This window comes from Haliotis rubra, unplaced genomic scaffold (genome assembly GCF_003918875.1).
Source record: "Haliotis rubra isolate DU_JTF1 unplaced genomic scaffold, ASM391887v1 Scf280, whole genome shotgun sequence".
Lineage (NCBI taxonomy): Eukaryota > Metazoa > Mollusca > Gastropoda > Lepetellida > Haliotidae > Haliotis > Haliotis rubra.
In genome coordinates this window covers 515,063-538,565 of record NW_025766892.1, presented here as the reverse complement: position 1 = coordinate 538,565, position 23,503 = coordinate 515,063, and the positions used below count along the sequence as shown (strand labels likewise).

General features: G+C 41.2%; 1 protein-coding gene across 1 annotated transcript in view; it reads left to right on the top strand.

The window, feature by feature from the left end:
* LOC124281222 (prolyl endopeptidase-like) overlaps nucleotides 1-23,503 on the top strand; it is a 37,518-nt gene that overhangs the window by 10,742 nt on the left and 3,273 nt on the right. The window contains exons 8-18 of the mRNA XM_046717245.1: nucleotides 2,646-2,695; nucleotides 8,327-8,422; nucleotides 9,160-9,264; nucleotides 10,529-10,633; nucleotides 11,234-11,314; nucleotides 11,988-12,101; nucleotides 12,775-12,923; nucleotides 14,101-14,217; nucleotides 20,105-20,200; nucleotides 20,961-21,062; nucleotides 21,896-22,046. Of these exons, the coding sequence (XP_046573201.1) occupies nucleotides 2,646-2,695; nucleotides 8,327-8,422; nucleotides 9,160-9,264; nucleotides 10,529-10,633; nucleotides 11,234-11,314; nucleotides 11,988-12,101; nucleotides 12,775-12,923; nucleotides 14,101-14,217; nucleotides 20,105-20,200; nucleotides 20,961-21,062; nucleotides 21,896-22,046 (1,166 nt within the window). The remainder of the gene's footprint in view (nucleotides 1-2,645; nucleotides 2,696-8,326; nucleotides 8,423-9,159; nucleotides 9,265-10,528; nucleotides 10,634-11,233; nucleotides 11,315-11,987; nucleotides 12,102-12,774; nucleotides 12,924-14,100; nucleotides 14,218-20,104; nucleotides 20,201-20,960; nucleotides 21,063-21,895; nucleotides 22,047-23,503) is intronic.

Here is a 23,503-nt window from a genome sequence, read left to right as displayed (position 1 = left end):
ACAGAGTGCTCGAATCTGTTAATACATCCGCACACCAAACAAGCGCGGAAAGCCAGATATATTCCAACTTCACGCATGGATTGTATCAGCATGCGTGTCTGAATAACAAGTTATTCAGCCAGAGCAGCAAAGCAGTCTAGCTTGCCCTGCGTAACTCAACTTGCAACTTATAATGATGACAAATGGCACAGTTTGTCAATTATGCTGCAAAGGAAGGATTTACAGCTAGATATGCTACTCATCCTCAAGTGGCTGACTACTTATGTTATCTACGTCAGACTAAGATTTTATAAGGCTCAACTTGTCCACCTATCTTGCAGCAATAGCTCTGTCATAACTGAGAACGGGCCAAGTTAACCTAAACCCAGTTACCGCCTTTGCTACGAAGCTTCCGATTAGAGGATTAAAACGGAAGTTTCACGCCCAACTTGGGATCTGATTATAGTGTTCCAACACCTCACAAGTGAGGTTTATGAACACGCTTTGCTGATATACTTGGACCCCATGATACAATGAATCTATCACGATGGCCAGTAGAGCACTGAAAATATATCTCCACCGAGCCAAACAGGAGGGAAAAATTCAAGAGATTTATTTCCTCTATCAACAAGCTACGCAGACTGAAGTCTCACGCACTACTATCTCCTTTGGATCAAAACTGTCATACTACGCGCCTACAAGACTGCAGGACTCGACCCTCCAAGAGCTTCTAATCCCTCATGATATTAGAGCTAACATCTACACTTGCTCTACTGGACAAGTGCAATTGAAATAACATAATGGAGGGTTAATTCTGAGATCCGATATGGTGTTTGCCAACCACTATCTGAGAGATATCACCACCGAGGACGCCTCAGGTATCCACCAATTGGGTCCCATGGTCCCGCAGACAACAGTTGACAGTTCCTCGAGAAGATAAGTCAATCTTACAGATTTCTACTTATTTTATAACAGTACTAAATAGCTACATGCTATATATATTTTGCTTAAGTTCTTTTATTATCTTAAGCTCAGTACTATGGTTATTATATCATACAATATATAAGCTAACAACTCTAATGGAGTTTGTTATTATATATTTAGCTTAAGTTAATCATATCTTAAGCTCAGTACTATGGTTACATTATAAATGTGTTAGCTATCAAACTCTACAGAGTTTTTGCTATTATATATGTAGCTTAAGTTAATTATATCTTAAGCACAGTACTATACTCATATCATAAAAATATATTAGCTAACAAACTCTACGGAGTTTTTGCTATTATATATGTAGCTTAAGTTAATTATATCTTAAGCACAGTACTATACTCATATCATAAAATATATTAGCTAACAAACTCTAAAGAGTTTTTTGCTATTATATATTTAGCTTAAGTTTCATTATATCTTAAGCATTATGGTTACATTATAACATGTATTAGCTAACAAACTCTAATGAGTTTTTTGCTATTATATATATGTAGCTTAAGTTTATTCATATCTTAAGCTCAGTACTATGTTTATATCATATAAGTATATTAGCTAACAAACTCTAAAGAGTTTTTGCTATTATATATTTAGCTTAAGTTTCATCATATCTTAAGCATTATGGTTACATTATAAAAAATGTAATAGCTAACAAACTCTCACGGAGTTTTTTGCTATTATATATGTAGCTTAAGTTTATTCATATCTTAAGCTCAGTACTATGTTTATATCATATAAGTATATTAGCTAACAAACTCTAAAGAGTTTTTGCTATTATATATTTAGCTTAAGTTTCATCATATCTTAAGCATTATGGTTACATTATAAAATGTAATAGCTAACAAACTCTAACGGAGTTTTTGGCTATTTAGGTAGCTTAAGTTAATTATATCTTAAGCACAGTACTATACTCATATCATAAAAATATATTAGCTAACAAACTCTCTACGAAGTTTTGCTATTATATATATAGCTTAAGTTTATTCATATCTTAAGCTCAGTACTATGTTTATATCATAAAAGTATTTTAGCTAACAAACTCTAAGGAGTTTATGCTATCATATTAACAAGCTTAAGTCTATTAGTCTTAAGCATTGTATTAATGTTATATATACTTTTATCATAATAAAGTACATTGTAATAACCTTTATATGGCAGCTGATAAGTTAGCAGCAGGAATTCATCAGTTCAGTGCCTTTATGAAGTTCCCATAGGGTTATTACAATCATCACAGTTCAAATCACTAATTATTAAAATCCAAAGTATTATATATTAAAACCCACCTCCTTTCCGTCCGGATTCTACAAGCAATAAGCATGAGTCAGGATAAGGAAAAATATGTAATTTTAGAGTAAAATTGATATTTTATACTTATCCTGACTCATGAGGTAACTCCCCCATCCTCCCCACCCACTGGAAATCCAAGTGTTGGGCTCAGTATATGAGGAGAGAGTGGGGCACATGGGTTGAGGTGGCTTCTGCCCTCGCTCAGCTTGGGCAGGGAGGTAACCTCGGGTGAGTACTCATTAGTAATTTCTTTATTGAAGGGAACTTCAATTAGGAGATACACGGTTCCACTAAGTTCTGCAAAGAAGAAGAAGACAAGCAATAAGCATGAGTCAGGATAAGTATAAAATATCAATTTTACTCTAAAAATTACATTTTGTTTTATGTTTCAGGTGTTTTGCCCTACGTCAAGATTGTGGATAACTTTGATGCTGAATATGAGGTGAGCCTAATTACAACACAGACCACTGTACACACTGAGTGTACAACACTGACCCCAGTACACTGTTACAGTACAACACTGACCCCAGTACACTGTTACAGTACAACACTGACCCCAGTACTCAGTACAACACTGACCCCAGTACACAGTACAACACTGACCCCAGTACACAGTACAACACTGACCCCAGTACACTGTTACAGTACAACACTGACCCCAGTACACAGTACAACACTGACCCCAGTACACAGTACAACACTGACCCCAGTACACAGTACAACACTGACCCCAGTACTCAGTACAACACTGACCCCAGTACACAGTACAACACTGACCCCAGTACACTGTTACAGTACAACACTGACCCCAGTACTCAGTACAACACTGACCCCAGTACACAGTACAACACTGACCCCAGTACACAGTACAACACTGACCCCAGTACACAGTGACAGTACAACACTGACCCCAGTACACAGTGATAGTACAACACTGACCCCAGTACACAGTACAACACTGACCCCAGTACACAGTGACAGTACAACACTGACCCCAGTACACAGTGATAGTACAACACTGACCCCATTACACAGTACAACACTGACCCTAGTACTCAGTACAACACTGACCCCAGTACACAGTGACAGTACAACACTGACCCCGGTACACAGTACACCAATGACCCCATTACACAGTACAACACTCACCCCAGTACTCAGTACAACACTGACCCCAGTACACAGTACACCAATGACCCCAGTACACAGTGACAGTACAACACTGTACCTGTCTTACATAATCTCACGCAGGTTATGAAAAATGGCATATACTATTGTTACTATTACAAGTGACATTTCATGTGGCATATCATGAAACAGACTATAAAAACAGACAATGAAACCTACCCTGTGGGTTGCACGGGAGTGTGCTCCAGCACCCAGCAGCCGGGCAGCCAACACGTGCAATAATCCTACATAAAATAGGATACACTGATGAGAGGTATTGTCCATGAGACAACACAGAAAATAATACCATGATATCAACATATATACATACTTGAAACTACCACTATGGAGTTACAAACAAGATACAGAATTGATGAAATAGATCAATCTTACATCATATACATCATTTGTAAAACAAGAACTACAAGCCAACATAAACATATAGCAAAACCAACCATACATACATTCATACAGGTAAAATAGCATACTGTGTAAATATTTACATTTGATTTATCTTGAACATATTTGTGCCTATGTTATACAATTATTTATATTAGGGTTTAATTAGCTATGTAAATATTACAAACAGTATAATTACTAACCTTAGATCCAAACTCAATCTTCTAAACAGTCCTCATGTAGAGACTGTGTGGTGCAAAACTGATTAGTAACATGGCGGTGAGAAGTATATTTGAAATTAAACCAATCAACTGAGAAGCTGAGCCTGGGCTATTGTTAAAACAACTAAAGACAATGACATAAAGTAGATCGACCCAGATACCCTTAAATACACAATGAACCAGCCCTGTAACACAGAACTGAACAGTTAAGGCAAAGACAAGATGCAACTGGATTGACAACATATAACATATACCCCGGGTATATAATGTATAGAGAAGTCGCCTGTCGGATCACCTGGAAATAAGAACAATAATGAAAATGATTAATTATAAATGTATGTACACAATACACAATCCCTGGATTTATCCCTGTTACACAGTGACAGTACAATGCTGACCCCAGTACACAGTGACAGTACAATGCTGACCCCAGTACACAGTGACAGTACAACACTGACCCCAGTACACTGTGACAGTACAACACTGACCCCAGTACACTGTGACAGTACAACACTGACCCCAGTACACTGTGACAGTACAACGCTGACCCCAGTACACAGTGACAGTACAACACTGACCCCAGTACACAGTGACAGTACAACACTGACCCCAGTACACTGTGACAGTACAACACTGACCCCAGTACAGTACCCCAGCACAGTACAGTACAACACTGACCCCAGTACACAGTGACGGTACAACACTGACCCCAGTACACAGTGACAGTAACACACTGACCCCAGTACACACTGTACACACAGTACAACACTGACCCCAGTACACAGTGATAGTACAACACTGACCCCAGTACACAGTGACAGTACAAACACTGACCCACAGTACAACACTGACCCCAGTACTCAGTACACACTGACCCCAGTACACAGTGACAGTACAACACTGACCCCAGTACACAGTACACCAATGACCCCATTACACAGTGACACAACAATGCTCACCCCAGTACATCAGTACAACACTGACCCCAGTACACAGTACACCAATGACCCCAGTACACAGTGACAGTACAACACTGTACCTGTCTTACATAATCTCACGCAGGTTATGAAAAATGGCATATACTATTGTTACTATTACAAGTGACATTTCATGTGGCATATCATGAAACAGACTATAAAACAGACAATGAAACCTACCCTGTGGGTAACACGGAGTGTGCTCAAGCACCCAGCAGCCGGGCAGCCAACATCGCAATAATCCTACATAAAACAGGATACACTGATGAGAGGTATTGTCCATGAGACAACACACATAAAATAATACCATTATACCAACATATATACATACTCTGAAACTACCACTATGGAGTTACAAACAAGATACAGAATTGATGAAATAGATCAATCTTACATCATATACATCATTTGTAAAACAAGAACCACAAGCCAACATAAACATATAGCAAAACCAACCATACATACATTCATACAGGTAAAATAGCATACTGTGTAAATATTTACATTTGATTTATCTTGAACATATTTGTGCCTATGTTATACAATTATTTATATTAGGGTTTAATTAGCTATGTAAATATTACAAACAGTATAATTACTAACCTTAGATCCAAACTCAATCTTCTAAACAGTCCTCATGTAGAGACTGTGTGGTGCAAAACTGATTAGTAACATGGCGGTGAGAAGTATATTTGAAATTAAACCAATCAACTGAGAAGCTGAGCCTGGGCTATTGTTAAAACAACTAAAGACAATGACATAAAAGTAGATCGACCCAGATACCCTTAAATACACAATGAACCAGCCCTGTAACACAGAACTGAACAGTTAAGGCAAAGACAAGATGCAACTGGATTGACAACATATAACATATACCCCGGTATGTAATGTATAGAGAAGTCGTCTGTCGGATCACCTGAAATAAGAACAATAATGAAAATGATTAATTATAAATGTATGTACACAATACACAATCCCTGGATTTATCCCTGTTACACAGTGACAGTACAATGCTGACCCCAGTACACAGTGACAGTACAATGCTGACCCCAGTACACAGTGACAGTACAACACTGACCCCAGTACAATGTAACAGTACAATGCTGACCCCAGTGCACTGTGAAAGTACAACACTGACCCCAGTGCACTGTGACGGTACAACGCTGACCCCAGTACACTGTGACAGTACAACGCTGACCCCAGTACACAATGACAGTACAATGCTGACCCCAGTACACAGTGACAGTACAACACTGACCCCAGTACAATGTAAACACTAACATTACAACACTGCTGACCCCAGTGCACTGTGACAGTACCCCAGTAAGTACAACACTGACCCCAGTACACAGTGACAGTAGAACACTGACCCCAGTACAATGTAACAGTACAATGCTGACCCCAGTGCACTGTGACAGTACAACACTGACCCCAGTGCACTGTGACGGTACAACGCTGACCCCAGTACACAGTGACAGTACAATGCTGGCCCCAGTACACAGTGACAGTACAACGCTGACCCCAGTACACAGTGACAGTACAACGCTGACCCCAGTACACAGTGACAGTACAACGCTGACCCCAGTACACAGTGACAGTACAATGCTGACCCCAGTACACAGTACAACACTGACCCCAGTACACAGTACAACACTGACCCCAGTACACTGTGACAGTACAACACTGACCCTAGTACACTGTGACAGTACAACGCTGACCCCAGTACACTGTGACTGTACAATGCTGACCCCAGTTTGTTTTTGGACTTATCTTAGCTCTATCTGCTATATTACTTGGTGTCCAAGTGCCCAAGAATCTCTGACTGAGCACAATCCAGTAATCGACTTCCCAGTATAATACTTATTCAAGTTGTTCAGATGTTTGTATTTGCAAAGTCAAATTTTACCAGGGTTTTACACAGACTTTTAAAAATGGGAGTCATGGTGACTCACAATATTTATTTTTGGGAGTCATTTTCAATTTTTGGGAGTCATGTAAATTTAATATTTCTTTGTGTTTATCATTCTCAGTATGTAACTCTGTATGTCACACCACCAAATGAAACTACAGCATTGTTCAGTTCAAACAGCCAGGATTACTGTCTCCTCTGAGTTCTCTGGATCAATCTGACAGCTCTGCAAAAGTCAAACTATCATCGAACAATAATTTCTTGCTTATCAAATCGATTTTATTGAACTGAATTGTGAGGGCCATCTATAAAACCTGTGTCAAGGTTGACTCGCAGGGCTCCAGATAAGGGCCGTATCGGCATATGTACGGATATAAAATAAGCACGATATGGTAGGAAATAAATCAGGAAACATAGCAGATACGCATCACAGCTAATGGTGTACTGTACTAGAATCATTTACAGACGTATTTATCTGAAAAAGTATTGTTTTATTGTTTATTGACCTGTTTACACAAGTGTACTAATGTTGTGGTGCATATATGAAATGAAACACAAGATTACTGATACTCCATTATTTCCATTCAGTACCCTTAATGTACTCTTATTGTTTTCCAGTATGTTGAAAAATAAGGAGTACGTACTCCTGATCATGAAAAATTATCTGGAGCCCTGGACTTGTATAACAGTATTTTGAGAGTCGTTAACAAAATTGTTGCATCAAATACGCAGGAATCCTGCGTCATGTAAAACCCTGTTTTACAGGTCCAGATATAGGTCAATACGGTCAACTGATAACGACCAGCTGGCCAGATGGCTGTTTCCCAGACCCTACAATTTCCATGTTACCGTGATACTCTGTTTCTTACCAGTCTTAATCAGCTGATTGTGCCTTGAAGTTCACCAACTTTATGAGATTAGATTGTTAAATAGAAACATTACCAGACCTTGGTCAGTTTCTTAAACATGATGTAACATGAAAGGAAGTGACAACACTGACTATTTCAAGTACAACATAGTACAACTCATTCAAACACTGAATAGACACTGCCTTGAAGAAATGACAACACTGACTATTTCAAGTACAACACAGTACAACTCATTCAAACACTGAATAGACACTGCCTTGAAGAAATGACAACACTGACTATTTCAAGTACAACATAGTACAACTCATTCAAACACTGAATAGACACTGCCTTGAGGAAAGTGGTTAAATGCAGCATATGTTATATGTGGGGTTCCACTTTCTAAGTCAAGTACTGATATTAATACAACACAGATCCCATAAATAACACAGATCCCCTATGCACAGTGATAGAACATCAACTTGATATGATTGTATGTGGTTTCTTGTTTTAGCCTACCAATATACTTAAAGTACGCTCTGCATGTTTCAGTACATCACAAATGAAGGCAGCAAGTTCATCTTCAAGACCAACCTGAATGCATCACGATACAAACTCATTACCATCGACTTGGCTGACCCTGATGAGGTACAAACATGTGTCTGGGAGGACATCCTAGTCACACCCTAAAGCCACTCCTCGTACAATATCATCAACTGTCTATAACTGGTCCTCATATTATCTTCCAGAGGGTCGCCCCTGTTTCCTCTGGAGCAGATATGACCTATAATATGCTTTTGTGAAAGGCAATTAAATGAGGATTGAGTGGACAATATGAAGGCAATGTGTAGATAGTGGTAGTGGTGGCGGAAGCTGGAGCTTCCAAGGACAGTTCTCTCCACTACTCCACTGAGCTTTTATCAGTGATCTAAAAGTTCAAGTAAATACTGATAAGAAAGTCCTCATCTTTGAAAAAGAAATGAGCCTGTAAAGATCAGGGTTAAAATTGATCTTCAGTTACCCATGCTTGTTTTAAGAGGTGAATTAACAGGATCGGGTGGTCAGGCTCGCTGACTTGGTTGACACATGTCATTGTATCTCAATTATGAAGATCGATGCTCATGCTGTTCATGCTGATCACTAGATTGTCTGGTCCAGTCTAGATTATAACTAAACTCAGACACTCATTGAAAGGAAATGGATGTATGCATACGTAGGATGGTTCCATTATTATGCCACTATTGATATACATTTATTCTAATACGTGATACATGCCATGTTTAAACAATGCTGCTGCTGCTGCTGCTGTTATCCTCCTCATACCCTTGATATGGTGATTCTATGTTTGTTGTGTACAAGATACAGATGGTGTGATGATGTTTCAGAGTAACTGGACAACCCTGGTCGATGAGGATGAGAAGTGTGTGCTTGAGTGGGCTGCCTGCGTCAACAAAGACAAGCTCATCCTCTGCTACTTGAAAGATGTCAAGGTGAGATCTATCACATACAGTGCATGCTTATGTAAGTATATTTGTTACAGACTTCTGGTCCATGCTCCATGATTTTCAACTTAGCGCATACTGTGAAAAAGTTGGACAGGTTTTTCCCCAAACTGTTTAAGTCAGAGAACACAAATTTCACACGCTGTTGTTACTGGTCACAATATAAATTGAAAATGACTTTGAAAAAAAATTGTAATTGAAATTTTTCACATGGTGTGTGTTGTTTGGAGGTTCATATTGTGTGTTGTTTGAACACTGGTTGATGTGTGTGTTGTTTGGAGGTTCATATTGTGTGTTGTTTAAACACTGGTTGATGTGTGTGTTGTTTGGAGGTTCATATTGTGTGTTGTTTAAAGACTGGTTGATGTGTGTGTTGTTTGGAGGTTCATATTGTGTGTTGTTTAAACACTGGTTGATGTGTTGTTTGGAGGTTCATATTGTGTGTTGTTTAAAACACTGGTTGATGTGACTTTGGAGGTTCATATTGTGTGTTGATGATGTGTGTTGTTTGGAGGTTCATATTGTGTGTTGTTTAAAGACTGGTTGATGTGTGTGTTGTTTGGAGGTTCATATTGTGTGTTGTTTAAAGACTGGTTGATGTGTGTGTTGTTTGGAGGTTCATATTGTGTGTTGTTTAAAGACTGGTTGATGTGTGTGTTGTTTGGAGGTTCATATTGTGTGTTGTTTAAAGACTGGTTGATGTGTGTGTTGTTTGGAGGTTCATATTGTGTGTTGTTTAAAGACTGGTTGATGTGTTTGTTGTTTGAGGTTCATATTATGTGTGTTGTTTAAAGACTGGTTGATGTGTGTTGTTTGGAGGTTCATATTGTGTGTTGTTTAAAGACTGGTTGATGTGTATTGTTTGGGGTTTCATATTGTGTGTTGTGTTGTTGTTTGTTGTTTGGAATATTGACTGGTTGACTGGTTGATGTGTGTGTTGTTTGGAGGTTCATATTGTGTGTTGTTTAAAGACTGGTTGATGTGTTTGTTGTTTGGAGGTTCATATTGTGTGTTGTTTAAAGACTGGTTGATGTGTGTGTTGTTTGGAGGTTCATATTGTGTGTTGTTTGAAGACTGGTTGATGTGTGAGTTGTTTGGAGGTTCATATTGTGTGTTGTTTGGAGATTAACAGTATGTACATTTTAGGAGATTCATGGTGTATGTGTTTGGAGACACATAGTATTCATGTTGTTTGGAGACTCATGGTGTCTGTTTTGAGACTAACAGTGCGTTTCTGTTTCTCTACTTTCAGAACGAGCTGTATGTACATAACTTGAGCTCAGGGTCAAGGACGTCCCAGCTGCCCCTGGAGGTCGGGTCAGTTGTGGGGTACTCAGGGAAGAAGAAGTATGATGAGGTGAAGCACTTGGCAGATAGGCACCGTATGGTTTAAGTCATCTAAGTCATATCCATTATTCTTGTTTAGACAACCACTGTGGTCTAGTAGCTTCTGCCCATAGAGCAGACGGCCAGTGGTTCAATCTGCTTCATACCAAGAGGCGTATTTAGATGATGTTTGTTGTTTCCCTGCGTGGTTAAGAGGATAAAGCAGGTCTGATCAACTTGAAGTTATTATACTGTGTTCGAGTGGGGTATTCATCTTAAACTGTGACATGAAACAAGCACTACTGAAGAGTGGCATTAATCTGCACTAGTAGAACCACCTCAAATCAACACTGAACAAAAAATTTATGCATCATTCATCTTTTCTTATTAGACAAAGAACATTCATCGAAGAAAGGAAATGCATTCCCAGAAGATTTCATTGTGTACATCAGTTAAAAGCAAAAACTGTCCACCAACTATTCTGTTGATGAATTCTTTAGCTACAGAATTGATGGAAGGATTTTATAGGGTATTACTTACAGAGTCTTTATATTAATGATGGACTTGTGGCACCTTTGTCACTGTTGGAACTAATTAGAGGTATTACTGAAGAAGTATTTTTCTGTTTCAGATTTTCTATCAGTTCACATCATTTTTGACTCCTGGGATCATCTACAGGTGCGACATGACGACAGACAAGTACACCCCCAAGGTAAGTCTGTGTAACATCATCTACAGTACATGTCAGTGAAGCTTGCCAATAGCTAACCTGTCACAGGACTTTATTAACAGCAGGTGAAGGGTAAATACATAACTGGGAATAGTGTTGCATGTTTTGGAATATTTTCCCAATCAAAGTTTCATGTTTATCTAAATATTCCTAGAAAATAAAACTAACAGAAAATGTGAACTGATTACCTAAGTTGTATGTGGGAGAGAGATTGGTTCCATACATACAGCCACAAATAGCTGCAAAATTGCTGATGCAGCTTAAAGCAACATTTTCTCACTTACTCCATTCACCCATATATTGTGATCTAGGCTTTTATAAATACTGGCTTCTAATAGTGTTTGAGTTAGTATTATCTAGCTCATCCATAAGTAAAACATAAATAGCCATGGGAGTTTACTCTGCACAGTGCCTGTGTTGTTAGCTTAGCTGTATTTAGCTCTTTTGTTTGGGTTTAAGAACTGGATAAGGCATGAACTTTACGTGTGACGTGACACTTGGAAAGTACATCATGCATGATTTAAATACACATGGGGCTGTTGGCATACTGTTCCTTTGAGCCTCAGCTACACAGGCGATAAGAAATCAAGACAATGAAAGAGTGCAGTATGTCATTTTTAAGTGTTCACTATGCAAAACATGTTTTCTTTTTCAGACTTTCCGTGAAATTAACGTAAAGGATTTTGACACCAGCAAATTTGAGACAGAGCAGGTTTTCTTTCCCAGTAAAGATGGAACAAAGATCCCTATGTTTATTGTTCACAGAAAGGTATTGTCACTTGCCACTGTTTACTTACAGCTTCATATTACCCTGTAACAATGGAGGAAATATAATCCTCAAATGCACAAAATGATTTTCATTTTATGCAAACTAAAATGTTTACTGCAAACATATCTGCATACAAATTGTGAATCTGCAAGACAGTAAGGCTTCATACGACATGCTTAACCAGCACTGCGGGGCTGTGGGGTAGCCTAGTGGTTAAAGCGTTCGCTCATCATGCCGAAGACCCGGGTTCGATTCCCCACTTTGGTACAATGTGTTAAGCCCATTTCTGGTGTCCTGTGCCGTGATATTGCTGGAATATTGCTTAAAGAGGCGTAAAAGTAAACTCACATAAAGGTGTAAAAGTAGAAAGTTTTACTGTTTAAATGATATTACCACCATTAATCAGTGTCTGATGACTATAAATCCCAGAGCTGCCCGAATAATGGACATTGGTCCGTCACCACCACTTTCTTCCACTGGTGTCTGCAACATTGCTAGTAGGTTTCACTAAAGTCACACCTATTTAAAGCGTCCCTTCTGGCTTTCATCTAAGCTGACATGCCCTGATGCATAGCGGCTACTAAATCACTTTGTCCAACAATTGTCCTCACTTTGCCAAATAACTTGACTACGGTGATTGGTAGGCTATAGCATGTATTTCTTCCTGTTTCAGGGCTTGGTTCTTGATGGAAGTCACCCAGTGATGTTATATGGCTACGGAGGATTCAACATCTCCATCAGTCCATCTTTCTCTCCGTCCAGGCTTGTCTTCCTGCAACATCTTGGGGGAGTCTATGCCATCGCTAACATCCGTGGTGGAGGGTAAGTAGTACCATCTCTAGTGTTCATTGAAACACTGTATTGACATGTGTCCAAGGTGCTGACCAGGTGCTGATCTCCACGGTGATCTCTGTAAGGGACAACTATGTTGAGTCAGGTGCCACTGTACAGGGATCTTGTCCACCGTGGTGTCATCTTGTGACATGCATGGACCAGACATCTATCCTGATCTCCACGGTGATCTCCTGTAAGGACAACTATGTCCACAGTCAGGTGCTGGTTGTAAGATCTTGTTCATTTGTCATCTGTTTGCACATGCATGGACAGCATCTATCCTTGCTCCACGGTGATCTCTGCATGGAAACTATGTTGAGTCCTGGTGCTGACAATCCAGGATTTGTCCACATCATCTTATCATGCATGGACAATTGGATCTATCCTTGATCTCCACGATCTCTGTAAGGGACAACTAGCCAGGTGCTGACACTTGGGCATCTTGTCCACCGTGTGTCCCATGACATGCATGGACCAAGTCTATGTCTCCATGGTGATCTCTGTAAGGACAACTCTCTTGTCCACCGCGGACATGCATGGACCAAGTCTATCCCTGATCTCCATGGTGATCTCTGTAAGGACAACTATGTTGAGTCAGGTGCTCACACTTGGGGATCTTGTCCACCGTGTGTCATCTTATGACATGCATGGACCAAATCTATCCCTGATCTCCACGGTGATCTCTGTAAGGACAACTATGTTGAGTCAGGTGCTGACACTTGGGCATCTTGTCCACCGTGTGTCATCTTGTGACATGCATGGACCAAGTCTATCCTGGATCTCCACGGTGATCTCTGTAAGGGACAACTATGTTGAGTCAGGTGCTCACACTTGGGGATCTTGTCCACCGTGTGTCATCTTATGACATGCATGGACCAAGTCTATCCCTGGATCTCCACGGTGATCTCTGTAAGGGACAACTATGTTGAGTCAGGTGCTCACACTTGGGGATCTTGTCCACCGTGTGTCATCATTCCTGATGGTGTGAGGCATGACATACCTCATGACATCAACCACATGTTTGTCTGTCCTAAAGTCAGTTATTTACAGCTCACTGATATGGCTGGAATATTGACGACTGTGGCATGAAAGAAGAGATTTCTTTGTCTTGACCTTTCTAGGTTTTAAATGAGATGTTTGTTATGTACAATATGTCTATTTCCAGTGAATACGGAGAGTCTTGGCACAAGGCAGGCAACTGTGCCAACAAGCAGAATGTGTTTGACGACTTCCAGTCAGCTGCCGAATATCTCATATCGAATAAGTGGTCATCAGCTAAAAGGTGAGTTATGGAGTAGGACCCACTGACATGTAAACTGCAATTCTCATATATACTTTATATTTCCTCATTATAACTGTTACTGTGTCCTCAAATTTTGTAAGACATTACTGACATATTTTAATCTGTTACAAAACTCAGTTGACAGCAAGTTATTGTGCATTCCTTAACAGCAATTAATGGAATGTGACTTAAAAACCAAGCTGAAAATGTTCCCAAGTTAATCTATTTGCATGACAGCATCTCCATGCAATACGTCACAAGCCATTCAGAACCCAATTGGATGAACAGAAACATCCTCATCAAAAGTGTAGTAGTTTTAGCCATATTTTCAATCAGTTATGAGAATACTGGTATGTAGTGATTAGGGAAACAGTACTTTGAATATTATCATCAACTTCTTACAGTTTTTGCTGAAGTTCTGCAAATCTAACATTAGAACTATACCTGAAAGCATTATTCACAGGGTAGTATTCCTCTGCATGAAGCAGCCTGCTTCAACCTCCCACACACAAGGTGTATCAATCAGATAATTAGTATGTTTCCATGAAGACAGCTGAAAAATGGTTCAAAGTAATGTTCAAGATTATTCACATTCACAGAATTAGTAACTTTATCATTACAGTTCCAATGTTACAAGGATATATTTCTGGAAAGATATGAACAGTCACAATTATTCTGATGTGGATATTTAGTGACATCAAACCAAACCTTTTCAAGTTATAATGGCTGTGTATCCATCCAGCCAAGGGATATACACAATGGCAGCTGGCCAATCAGAGACGTAGATATTCCAGGAGTCATGACACACAACATACATATGGGTAGGGGTGAGTTGGTATGCACTTACCACGGTACGGTATGTATTGCGGTACAAGTCTTCGGTTGGGTCCGTTTCGGTTCGGTGTATGAGATATGATCATGATGCAGAAACATGACCACAAAAGCCAAACCTTACAAAGTTTAATAACATGGGAAAAATAACCATAATCTTTATGTTTTCTTATCCTGACTCATGCTTATTTGCTTGTCTTCTTCTTCTTGCGAACCTAGTGGAACACTTGTATCTCCCAATTGAAGTTCCCTTCAATAAAAAATCACTCATTAGTACCCACCACGAGTTACCTCCCTTCCACAAGCTCGGGAACGAGGGCGCCACCCGAACCCATGTGCCTCACTCTCTCCTTCTTCGCCCAGTGAGCAAGACGTGAGAGCACCTGTGTCTCCCTGCACACTATATCCTTTATTTATATTAGTTTGTTACCTCTTATATTCATCTATAGAGGTGTAACTAGTATCCTTATTCAACATGCATTGATAATTATTCGTGTTTCTGCTGCTTGATTCACGGTTCGCCGTGTTTACTCAGCAGTTTGCGTTAATAAAAATCTGCACTGTTTGTAAATTACGTTACTCTGCTACCGATCCACATTTAAAATGCCCTAGATGCATTACTCCATGTTCTATTGTTTCTCGTTGTAAATTATGTATTAATTTACCAATTTCTGCCTTTGATAAATATTTATGTTCCGCTTTTGAGACGGAAGGCAGATAAATCTCGAAACAATCTACAGTCATGGCTAATAGATCGGAGTCAGATATATCCTGAGTTACCTTCGGGGATAAGCGTGGGGCGAGATCCGCTATATCTAGAAGCGACCTGCTTCCCAGGGACGTTCCTTCATCACAGTCTAAAACTAGAAGAGCTTCCACTGTCTCCTCAACGTGCGCTCAAACCCCCAGGTCTACAGCCTTGTCAAAGGGAAATCCACGAAGGCTACTAAAAAACTTTGCTTCTGATATTCAGAATTATGTTTATATGATGATGACATTTCGATTATCATTCCAGATGTATGTCATAAGAAGTGACCAGTATCGGCTACCGTCACTTCAGCGCAGATCAACATGCAATCAGAGATGCCTACGCTGACGCCGGAGATTATAACTGAGGGTCTCATCACTATCACAGAGAGGACACCCTCAACGCCAGCGCAGACGACCTGGTCAACCACATAATGAGGGTGATGGAAGACTGCTACGGCTTACAGAGGCCTCAGAGCCACGGGCCTCAGAGCCCACCCCTTATTAAGTCATACAGGGCCTCAGAGCTCCTCAGCTTTGCCAGCCGTAGGGCCTCTGAGCCCCTAGACCGCCTCCCGGCAACCCTGCCCGGGCAACTGAGCTCTTTGCATAAGGTATCCCAGGCAGCCTCCAAAGCTGAAGGAGCCAGAGCCTCACCTTTGCAAGAGGCTTCGGAGAAGGAGCCGCCGAGCAACGACCTTGTCATGCACGAAGGGCATCCATGGCAAGCGCCATATGTCGGATCGGACACTGACTCCAGACATTCACGTAGGACCTTGACGCTAGAGTGGTTCTACATCGCCTAGAAGGACATCTCGTAGCCCCTCAGCGTTCGAGAAGTCCAGGCGCCTGCCTGCCATCACCGTTCAATGAAGCCCACAATCTCCGCATGAAGGATGTCTTCTCCAAGGTCTACATACACTAGCCACTCGTCAGTCCATTCTCCTCAGTCCTCACATAGATCTTCTTACAGATCGAGGACTCTGACATATGACAATACGTCAGAGGAGGACGATGGTATCATTTTCTCAGAGGCTGAGATAAGGTATTGGATGGTAAACGAATTACAACTGGCCTCTCCCTCTAAGAACGAGGATACAGCCCAAACTTACCTTATGTTAGATGATGATGTAGATCATATCACCGTGCCTCCTATGGATCCTATCGCAGCCGTTCCTGCTAAAAGGATTACTAGCCTCCTGCTCATGGAATAAACAATTCACATGGTAAGTATAGATCTGCAGGACGCATACCTACACATTCCGATTCATCCCAGTTCAAGGAAATATCTGAGATTTATGCTAGACGGCATACACTACCAGTGGAAAGTACTTCCCTTCGGAATCACTTCGGCCCCATGGATATTCACAAGAGTAACCAAGCCTATTGTCTCATACCTACATCGTCAAGGCCTGCGGAATGCATTTTACCTAGACGACGGTATACAGGTGGATCCAGATCCACAGCGTCTCAGACTACAGCTGAACTTTACAATCAAGCTACTCAAGTCGGACCTAGAGCCCACGCAGGATCTGCAGTTTCTAGGTATACGATTCCTTACAGCGCAGAATCGTATGGTAGTCCCGGAGGACAGATGGATCAAGATACAACAACTGATCCCCAAGCTACTACTCTCTCCCCGTTACCACTACGTCAGTGGCAGAGGCTACTGGGACTACTCACATCAGCTCAAGACTTGACACTCAGAGGCAGGCTTCAATTACGTCCATTACAAGTCCTCATCAATGCCCATCTCGAGGACCCTCTACCGTTCAGTCTACCAGATTACATCAAACCACATCTACTCTGGTGGACCAAGAGATTGAATGTTTGCTATAAGCGTCTCCTTAGTAGAGCCGGAATCGAAAACACATCTCTACGTGGACACGTCACTAAAAGGTTGGGGAGCCCACCTTACCGGCAGGACAGCGTCAGGCCTATGGAGCATTCAAGAGAGCTTATGTCACATAAATCTGCTAGAGATGCAAGCAGTCATAAGCGCCATATAGGTCACTGGAGCAACCTATTACAGAGCGCTCAGTTAATGATTCACACAGACAACTCAACAGTGGCGTTTTATGTGAACAAACAAGGGTCAACAAGATCACTGAATCTTCTCACTCGATGTTTCAAACTGTTGATTTAGTCGACAGTCTAAACATATCGTATCAAAAGCCTGCCACAGTCCAGGAGCAAAGAATGTGTTAGCAGAGGCTTTCTCTCGGCCGCACCAACCGTCGCCCGACAGAATGGATGCTCCACACAGAGATATTCAATCAGATAATCATGGAAATAGGATCTCCTCTGATAGACCTATTTGCCACCCAATTCAACAATCAACTGACAACCTTTCATTATCGCCAGTGCCAGATCCGTTAGCTTGGGCAGCGGACGCACTAAGCATATCATGGGAGGACTAAGCGCGTACGCTTTCCCGCCTCCTGCGTTAATCCCACAAGTCTTGCTAAAAATCAGTCAAACGAAAAGCCTCGATCTGATTTGGTCTCGCCTTACTGGCCAGCGAGAACGTGGTTTCCAGACCTCATACTAGGAATCGGAAAACCAGTACTTCAGCTCCCACCACGCTCCAATCTACTGATACATCCACACACCAAACAAGTGCACAAAACACCAGAAGCATTCCGACTTCTGGGATTTTATAGCGAAAATCAACTACCAGGTCAACCAGACAGGTTGTTCCATGTCCCAGCTCTCTCATCCATACTTAGACCGCAGGATACGATGGACTTATCACTTTGCCCTGTACGTGCACTGGAAATATATCTCCAAAGATCCAAGCAAAGTAGAGGGAAATTCAAAAGATTGTTTATCCCTATATCTACCACTTCACAGACAGAAGTGTCGCGCACTACCATTTCTATTTGGATCAGAACTGTCATACTAAGAGCCTACAAGGCAGCTGGACTGGACCCTCCAAGTGCTACTAATCCTCACGAAATTAGAGCACTAGCTTCAACTGTGGCTTTACATGGAAATTGCTCATTAAATACCATCATGGAGGGATGTTTTTGGAGATCCGATATGGTGTTTGCCAACCACTATCTGAGAGATATCACCACCAAGGATGTCTCAGGTATCCACCATTTCGGTCCCATGGTCCTCGCTCAACAGTTGACAGTTCCACGGAGAAGATAAGTCTATCTTGTTGATTTTATACTTATCTGATAACAGTACTAATAGCTACATGCTATCTATATATATTGCTTAAGTTAAAATATTAACTTAAGCTCAGTACTATGATTTATATCATAATATATATATACCTACAACTCTTACGAGTTTCTACTATTATATATATGTTCAGCTTAAGTTCTTCCTTAAGCTCAGTCATATGTTCATTTCATAACATGTATAAGTTAACAAACTATCAGTAGTTGGTTACTATTATACAGCTTAAGTTATCTTTATACCTTAAGCACAATTCTGTTATAGCTTATATATATACATATTGGAAGCTTACTACTTTGGTTCTTATAAAGTATTCATTATAAACTATCAACAGTTTATACTATCACATTAATGGCCTTAGCTTAATTAATGTTCTATATACTTTTATTATATGCAGTAAATTGTAATAACCTTCTTTAAAGGCAGCTGTTATATTAACAGCAGGAATTCAGTTCAGTGCCTTCATGAAGTTCCCATACGGTTATTACAATCATATCACTTCAAATCACTAATTAGTAAAATCCAAAGTATATATAATCCCACCTCCTAATCCGTGGGATTCTACAAAACAAATAAGCATGAGTCAGGATAAGAAAAATATGAAATTTTTAGAGTAAAATTAATATTTTTATGCTTATCCTGACTCATGAAATAGCCCTCCGTCCTCCCCACTTAACACTTTGGATTTCCCTGAAAATTCAAATGTTGGGCTCAGTATATGAGGAGAGAGTGAGGCACATGGGTTCGGGTGGCGCCCTCGTTCCCGCGCTTGTGGAAGGGAGGTAACTCGTGGTGGGTACTAATGAGTGATTTTTTATTGAAGGGAACTTCAATTGGGAGATACAAGTGTTCCACTAGGTTCGCAAGAAGAAGAAGACAAGCAAATAAGCATGAGTCAGGATAAGTATAAAAATATTAATTTTACTCTAAAAATTTCATGTTATTTTAAATAAAAAATCTGTCATTTTATGAGTAGATAGAAATGACGGTACGAAAACCGAAAATACCGAATTTTTGGATTGAATTTTCGGTATACCGAACTGAAGGCAAAATATCGCGGTTCTACTAATACCACGATGTACCATTTCACCCCTACATATGTTTTTTTTTTGTGTCCCAGGATCACAATCAATGGAGGATCTAATGGCGGACTGCTGGTAGGGGCGTGCATCAACCAGAGACCAGACCTCTTCGGCTGTGCAATAGCACAAGTGGGGTCAGTTGTTTCAAGTGATGATGTCATACAATATGGCTGTTTTCTTTGCTTAAGTGTTGTTTAAGTTCAAGACTTTTGCTGTTTGTGTTGACAGGAGTGAATGTTTGTTTAGCTGACTGTTTGTGAAAGTTCTGACAGCTCTGTTTCCACCCAGGTTAATCCCTGTAGTGAGTAACTGGTGTCTCATTGTTTGTATTTTTATTCAGTTCTATGCCACAAACACAGAGAACATAATATTCAACTCAGCTCCTGATAAAAATACTGCGCTAGCTACAATGCTTTTGAAAAAGTCATGTGACAAACAACATATATAAATGTCTACTTTTGTATTATTGCTTAAAACAGAACTTCACAAATATCAGTTTTGTACCTGATTCCATCCTATTCCTATAACAAGCCAGATTTATCCTCCCACCTGCACACTCAGAATATCCCTGTCCTATGATGAGTGGTGTTTTACAAGATGAGGAATAGGAAAGGCTGTCGAGTAACAACGAAAGTTAAACTGTGACAAAGGACCATGATGACTATTTCCATAAAAGATCATAAAAATTTGATTGGAGTGACAAATGAAATAGGTATTTGGTAAGGGGGATTATGATGGGCTTGCATTTTGTGGCATGAATCAAAATGATCAAGTCATGGATTGTCATTAGGTTCCAGATATCAAGTCCTTAAGGAATTAATGTACTTTGATTAGGTCCTGTAGGAACCCATTGTCCTTGTCTTTACCTTCACAACAACCTGTTATTTGTCTCAGAGTGCTAGACATGCTGCGATTCCACAAGTTCACTATCGGCCATGCGTGGACTACAGACTATGGATCGTCAGATGATGCCGACGACTTCAAGGTTCTTATCAAGTGAGTCCAGGAACCTTACTGTTTTATATTTGTTTGTGAAGGAAGTTAAATATGCATGCTCTATTAATCAAATGTGGAAGGCAGGCTGACATTTAAAATTTACTGTTCAGGTACTCCCAACCCACTCACTCACTTTTTCCATATTAGCATCTTGGTTATAGTGAGATCTTCAGTTACTCCCCACAAACTCCAGGTTACAGTGTAGCATTGTTTCATGTAAGACCTCAGTTCAGATTCCCACATGGTAACAATGTGTTAAGCTCCCAGTTTCTGGTGTCAGGTACTCCCAGTCTACCTTGCTGGAATGTTTCAGGTACTCCCCAGTCTACGTTACACTGTAACTCAGTCAGTCAGTCAGTCTTGGTTATAGTGAGATCTTCAGTTACTCCCCACAAACTCCAGGTTACAGTGTAGCATTGTTTCATGTACTTCTCAGTTCAGGTTACACTGTAATGATGTTTCAGGTCTCCCCAGTCTACCTTACACTGTAATGTTTCAGGTACTCCCCAGTCTACCTTACACTGTAATGTTTCAGGTACTCCCCAGTCTACCTTACACTGTAATGTTTCAGGTACTCCCCAGTCTACCTTACACTGTAATGTTTCAGGTACTCCCCAGTCTACCTTACACTGTAATGTTTCAGGTACTCCCCAGTCTACCTTACACTGTAATGTTTCAGGTACTCCCCAGTCTACCTTACACTGTAATGATGTTTCAGGTACTCCCCAGTCTACCTTACTCTGTAATGATGTTTCAGGTACTCCCCAGTCTACCTTACACTGTAATGTTTCAGGTACTCCCCAAGTCTACCTTACATTGTAATAATGTTTCAGGTACTCCCCACTACACAACATCAAGGAACAGAAGGACCAGTACCCAGCCCTGTTGTTACTGACTGGTGACCATGATGACAGAGTTGTCCCCCTTCACTCGCTCAAATTCCTGGCACAGCTCCAATACACATTCAAGGACAGTGATGCACAGGTGAGCAATGTGCCCGCTCTATCATAACAGCTTGATCATACCTAAAGACGTTAAAATATGGTACTTGTTGGTCCCTGCCTGGCTCTCAGCATTAATGGGTACAACAAGGACTGGTCGGCTCAGAGTCAGTATAATGTGTCTGAGTGGGTATAATGTGTCTGAGTGGGGTATTCATTCTTAACTGTGACATGGTGTCTCAGTGAGCCAGCACTATAAAACCAGCTGAAGTTTGGACTAGGACAAGCCGCCACACATACACACACATGAGCGAAATATTCTTAAGTGCGACGTTAAACCCATTTCTTGTCATCTCACTCACCTGTGGTGTAAGGCGTTGGGTGGTGCATGCGTGTGAGCGAGTGCTGTATTCAGGACTAATGCCAGTTTGATGTACTGAGATACCATGCTGCAGTGTCTTGGACACCTCACTCCCACACAGTACACTGACCAGTCACACTTCACTCCCGGATACAGTACACTGACCAGTCACACCTCACTCAGACACAGTACACTGACCAGTCACACCTCACTCGGACAGTACACTGACCAGTCACACCTCACTCAGACACAGTACACTGACCAGTCACACCTCACTGACACAGTACACTGACCAGTCACACCTCACTCGGACACAGTACACTGACCAGTCACACCTCACTCAGACACAGTACACTGACCAGTCACACCTCACTCCCACACAGTACACTGACCAGTCACACCTCACTCAGACACAGTACACTGACCAGTCACACCTCACTCAGACACAGTACACTGACCAGTCACACCTCACTCAGACACAGTACACTGACCAGTCACACCTCACTCAGACAGTACACTGACCAGTCACACCTCACTCCCACACAGTACACTGACCAGTCACACCTCACTCGGGTCCAGTACACTGACCAGTCACACCTCACTCCCACACACAGTACACTGACCTGTCACACCTCACTCAGACACAGTACACTGACCAGTCACACCTCACTCCCACACACTACACTGACCAGTCACACCTCACTCAGACACAGTACACTGACCAGTCACACCTCACTCAGACAGTACACTGACCAGTCACACCTCACTCCCACACAGTACACTGACCAGTCACACCTCACTCAGACACAGTACACTGACCAGTCACACCTCACTGCAGACAGTACACTGACCAGTCACACCTCACTCAGTCACAGTACACTGACCAGTCACACCTCACTCCCACACACTACACTGACCAGTCACACCTCACTCCCCACACAGTACACTGACTAGTCACACCTCACTCAGACACAGTACACTGACCAGTCACACTCTCACTCCCACACAGTACACTGACCAGTCACACCTCACTCCCACACAGTACACTGACCAGTCACACCTCACTCCCACACAGTACACTGACCAGTCACACCTCACTCACTGACACAGTACACTGACCAGTCACACTTCACTCCCAC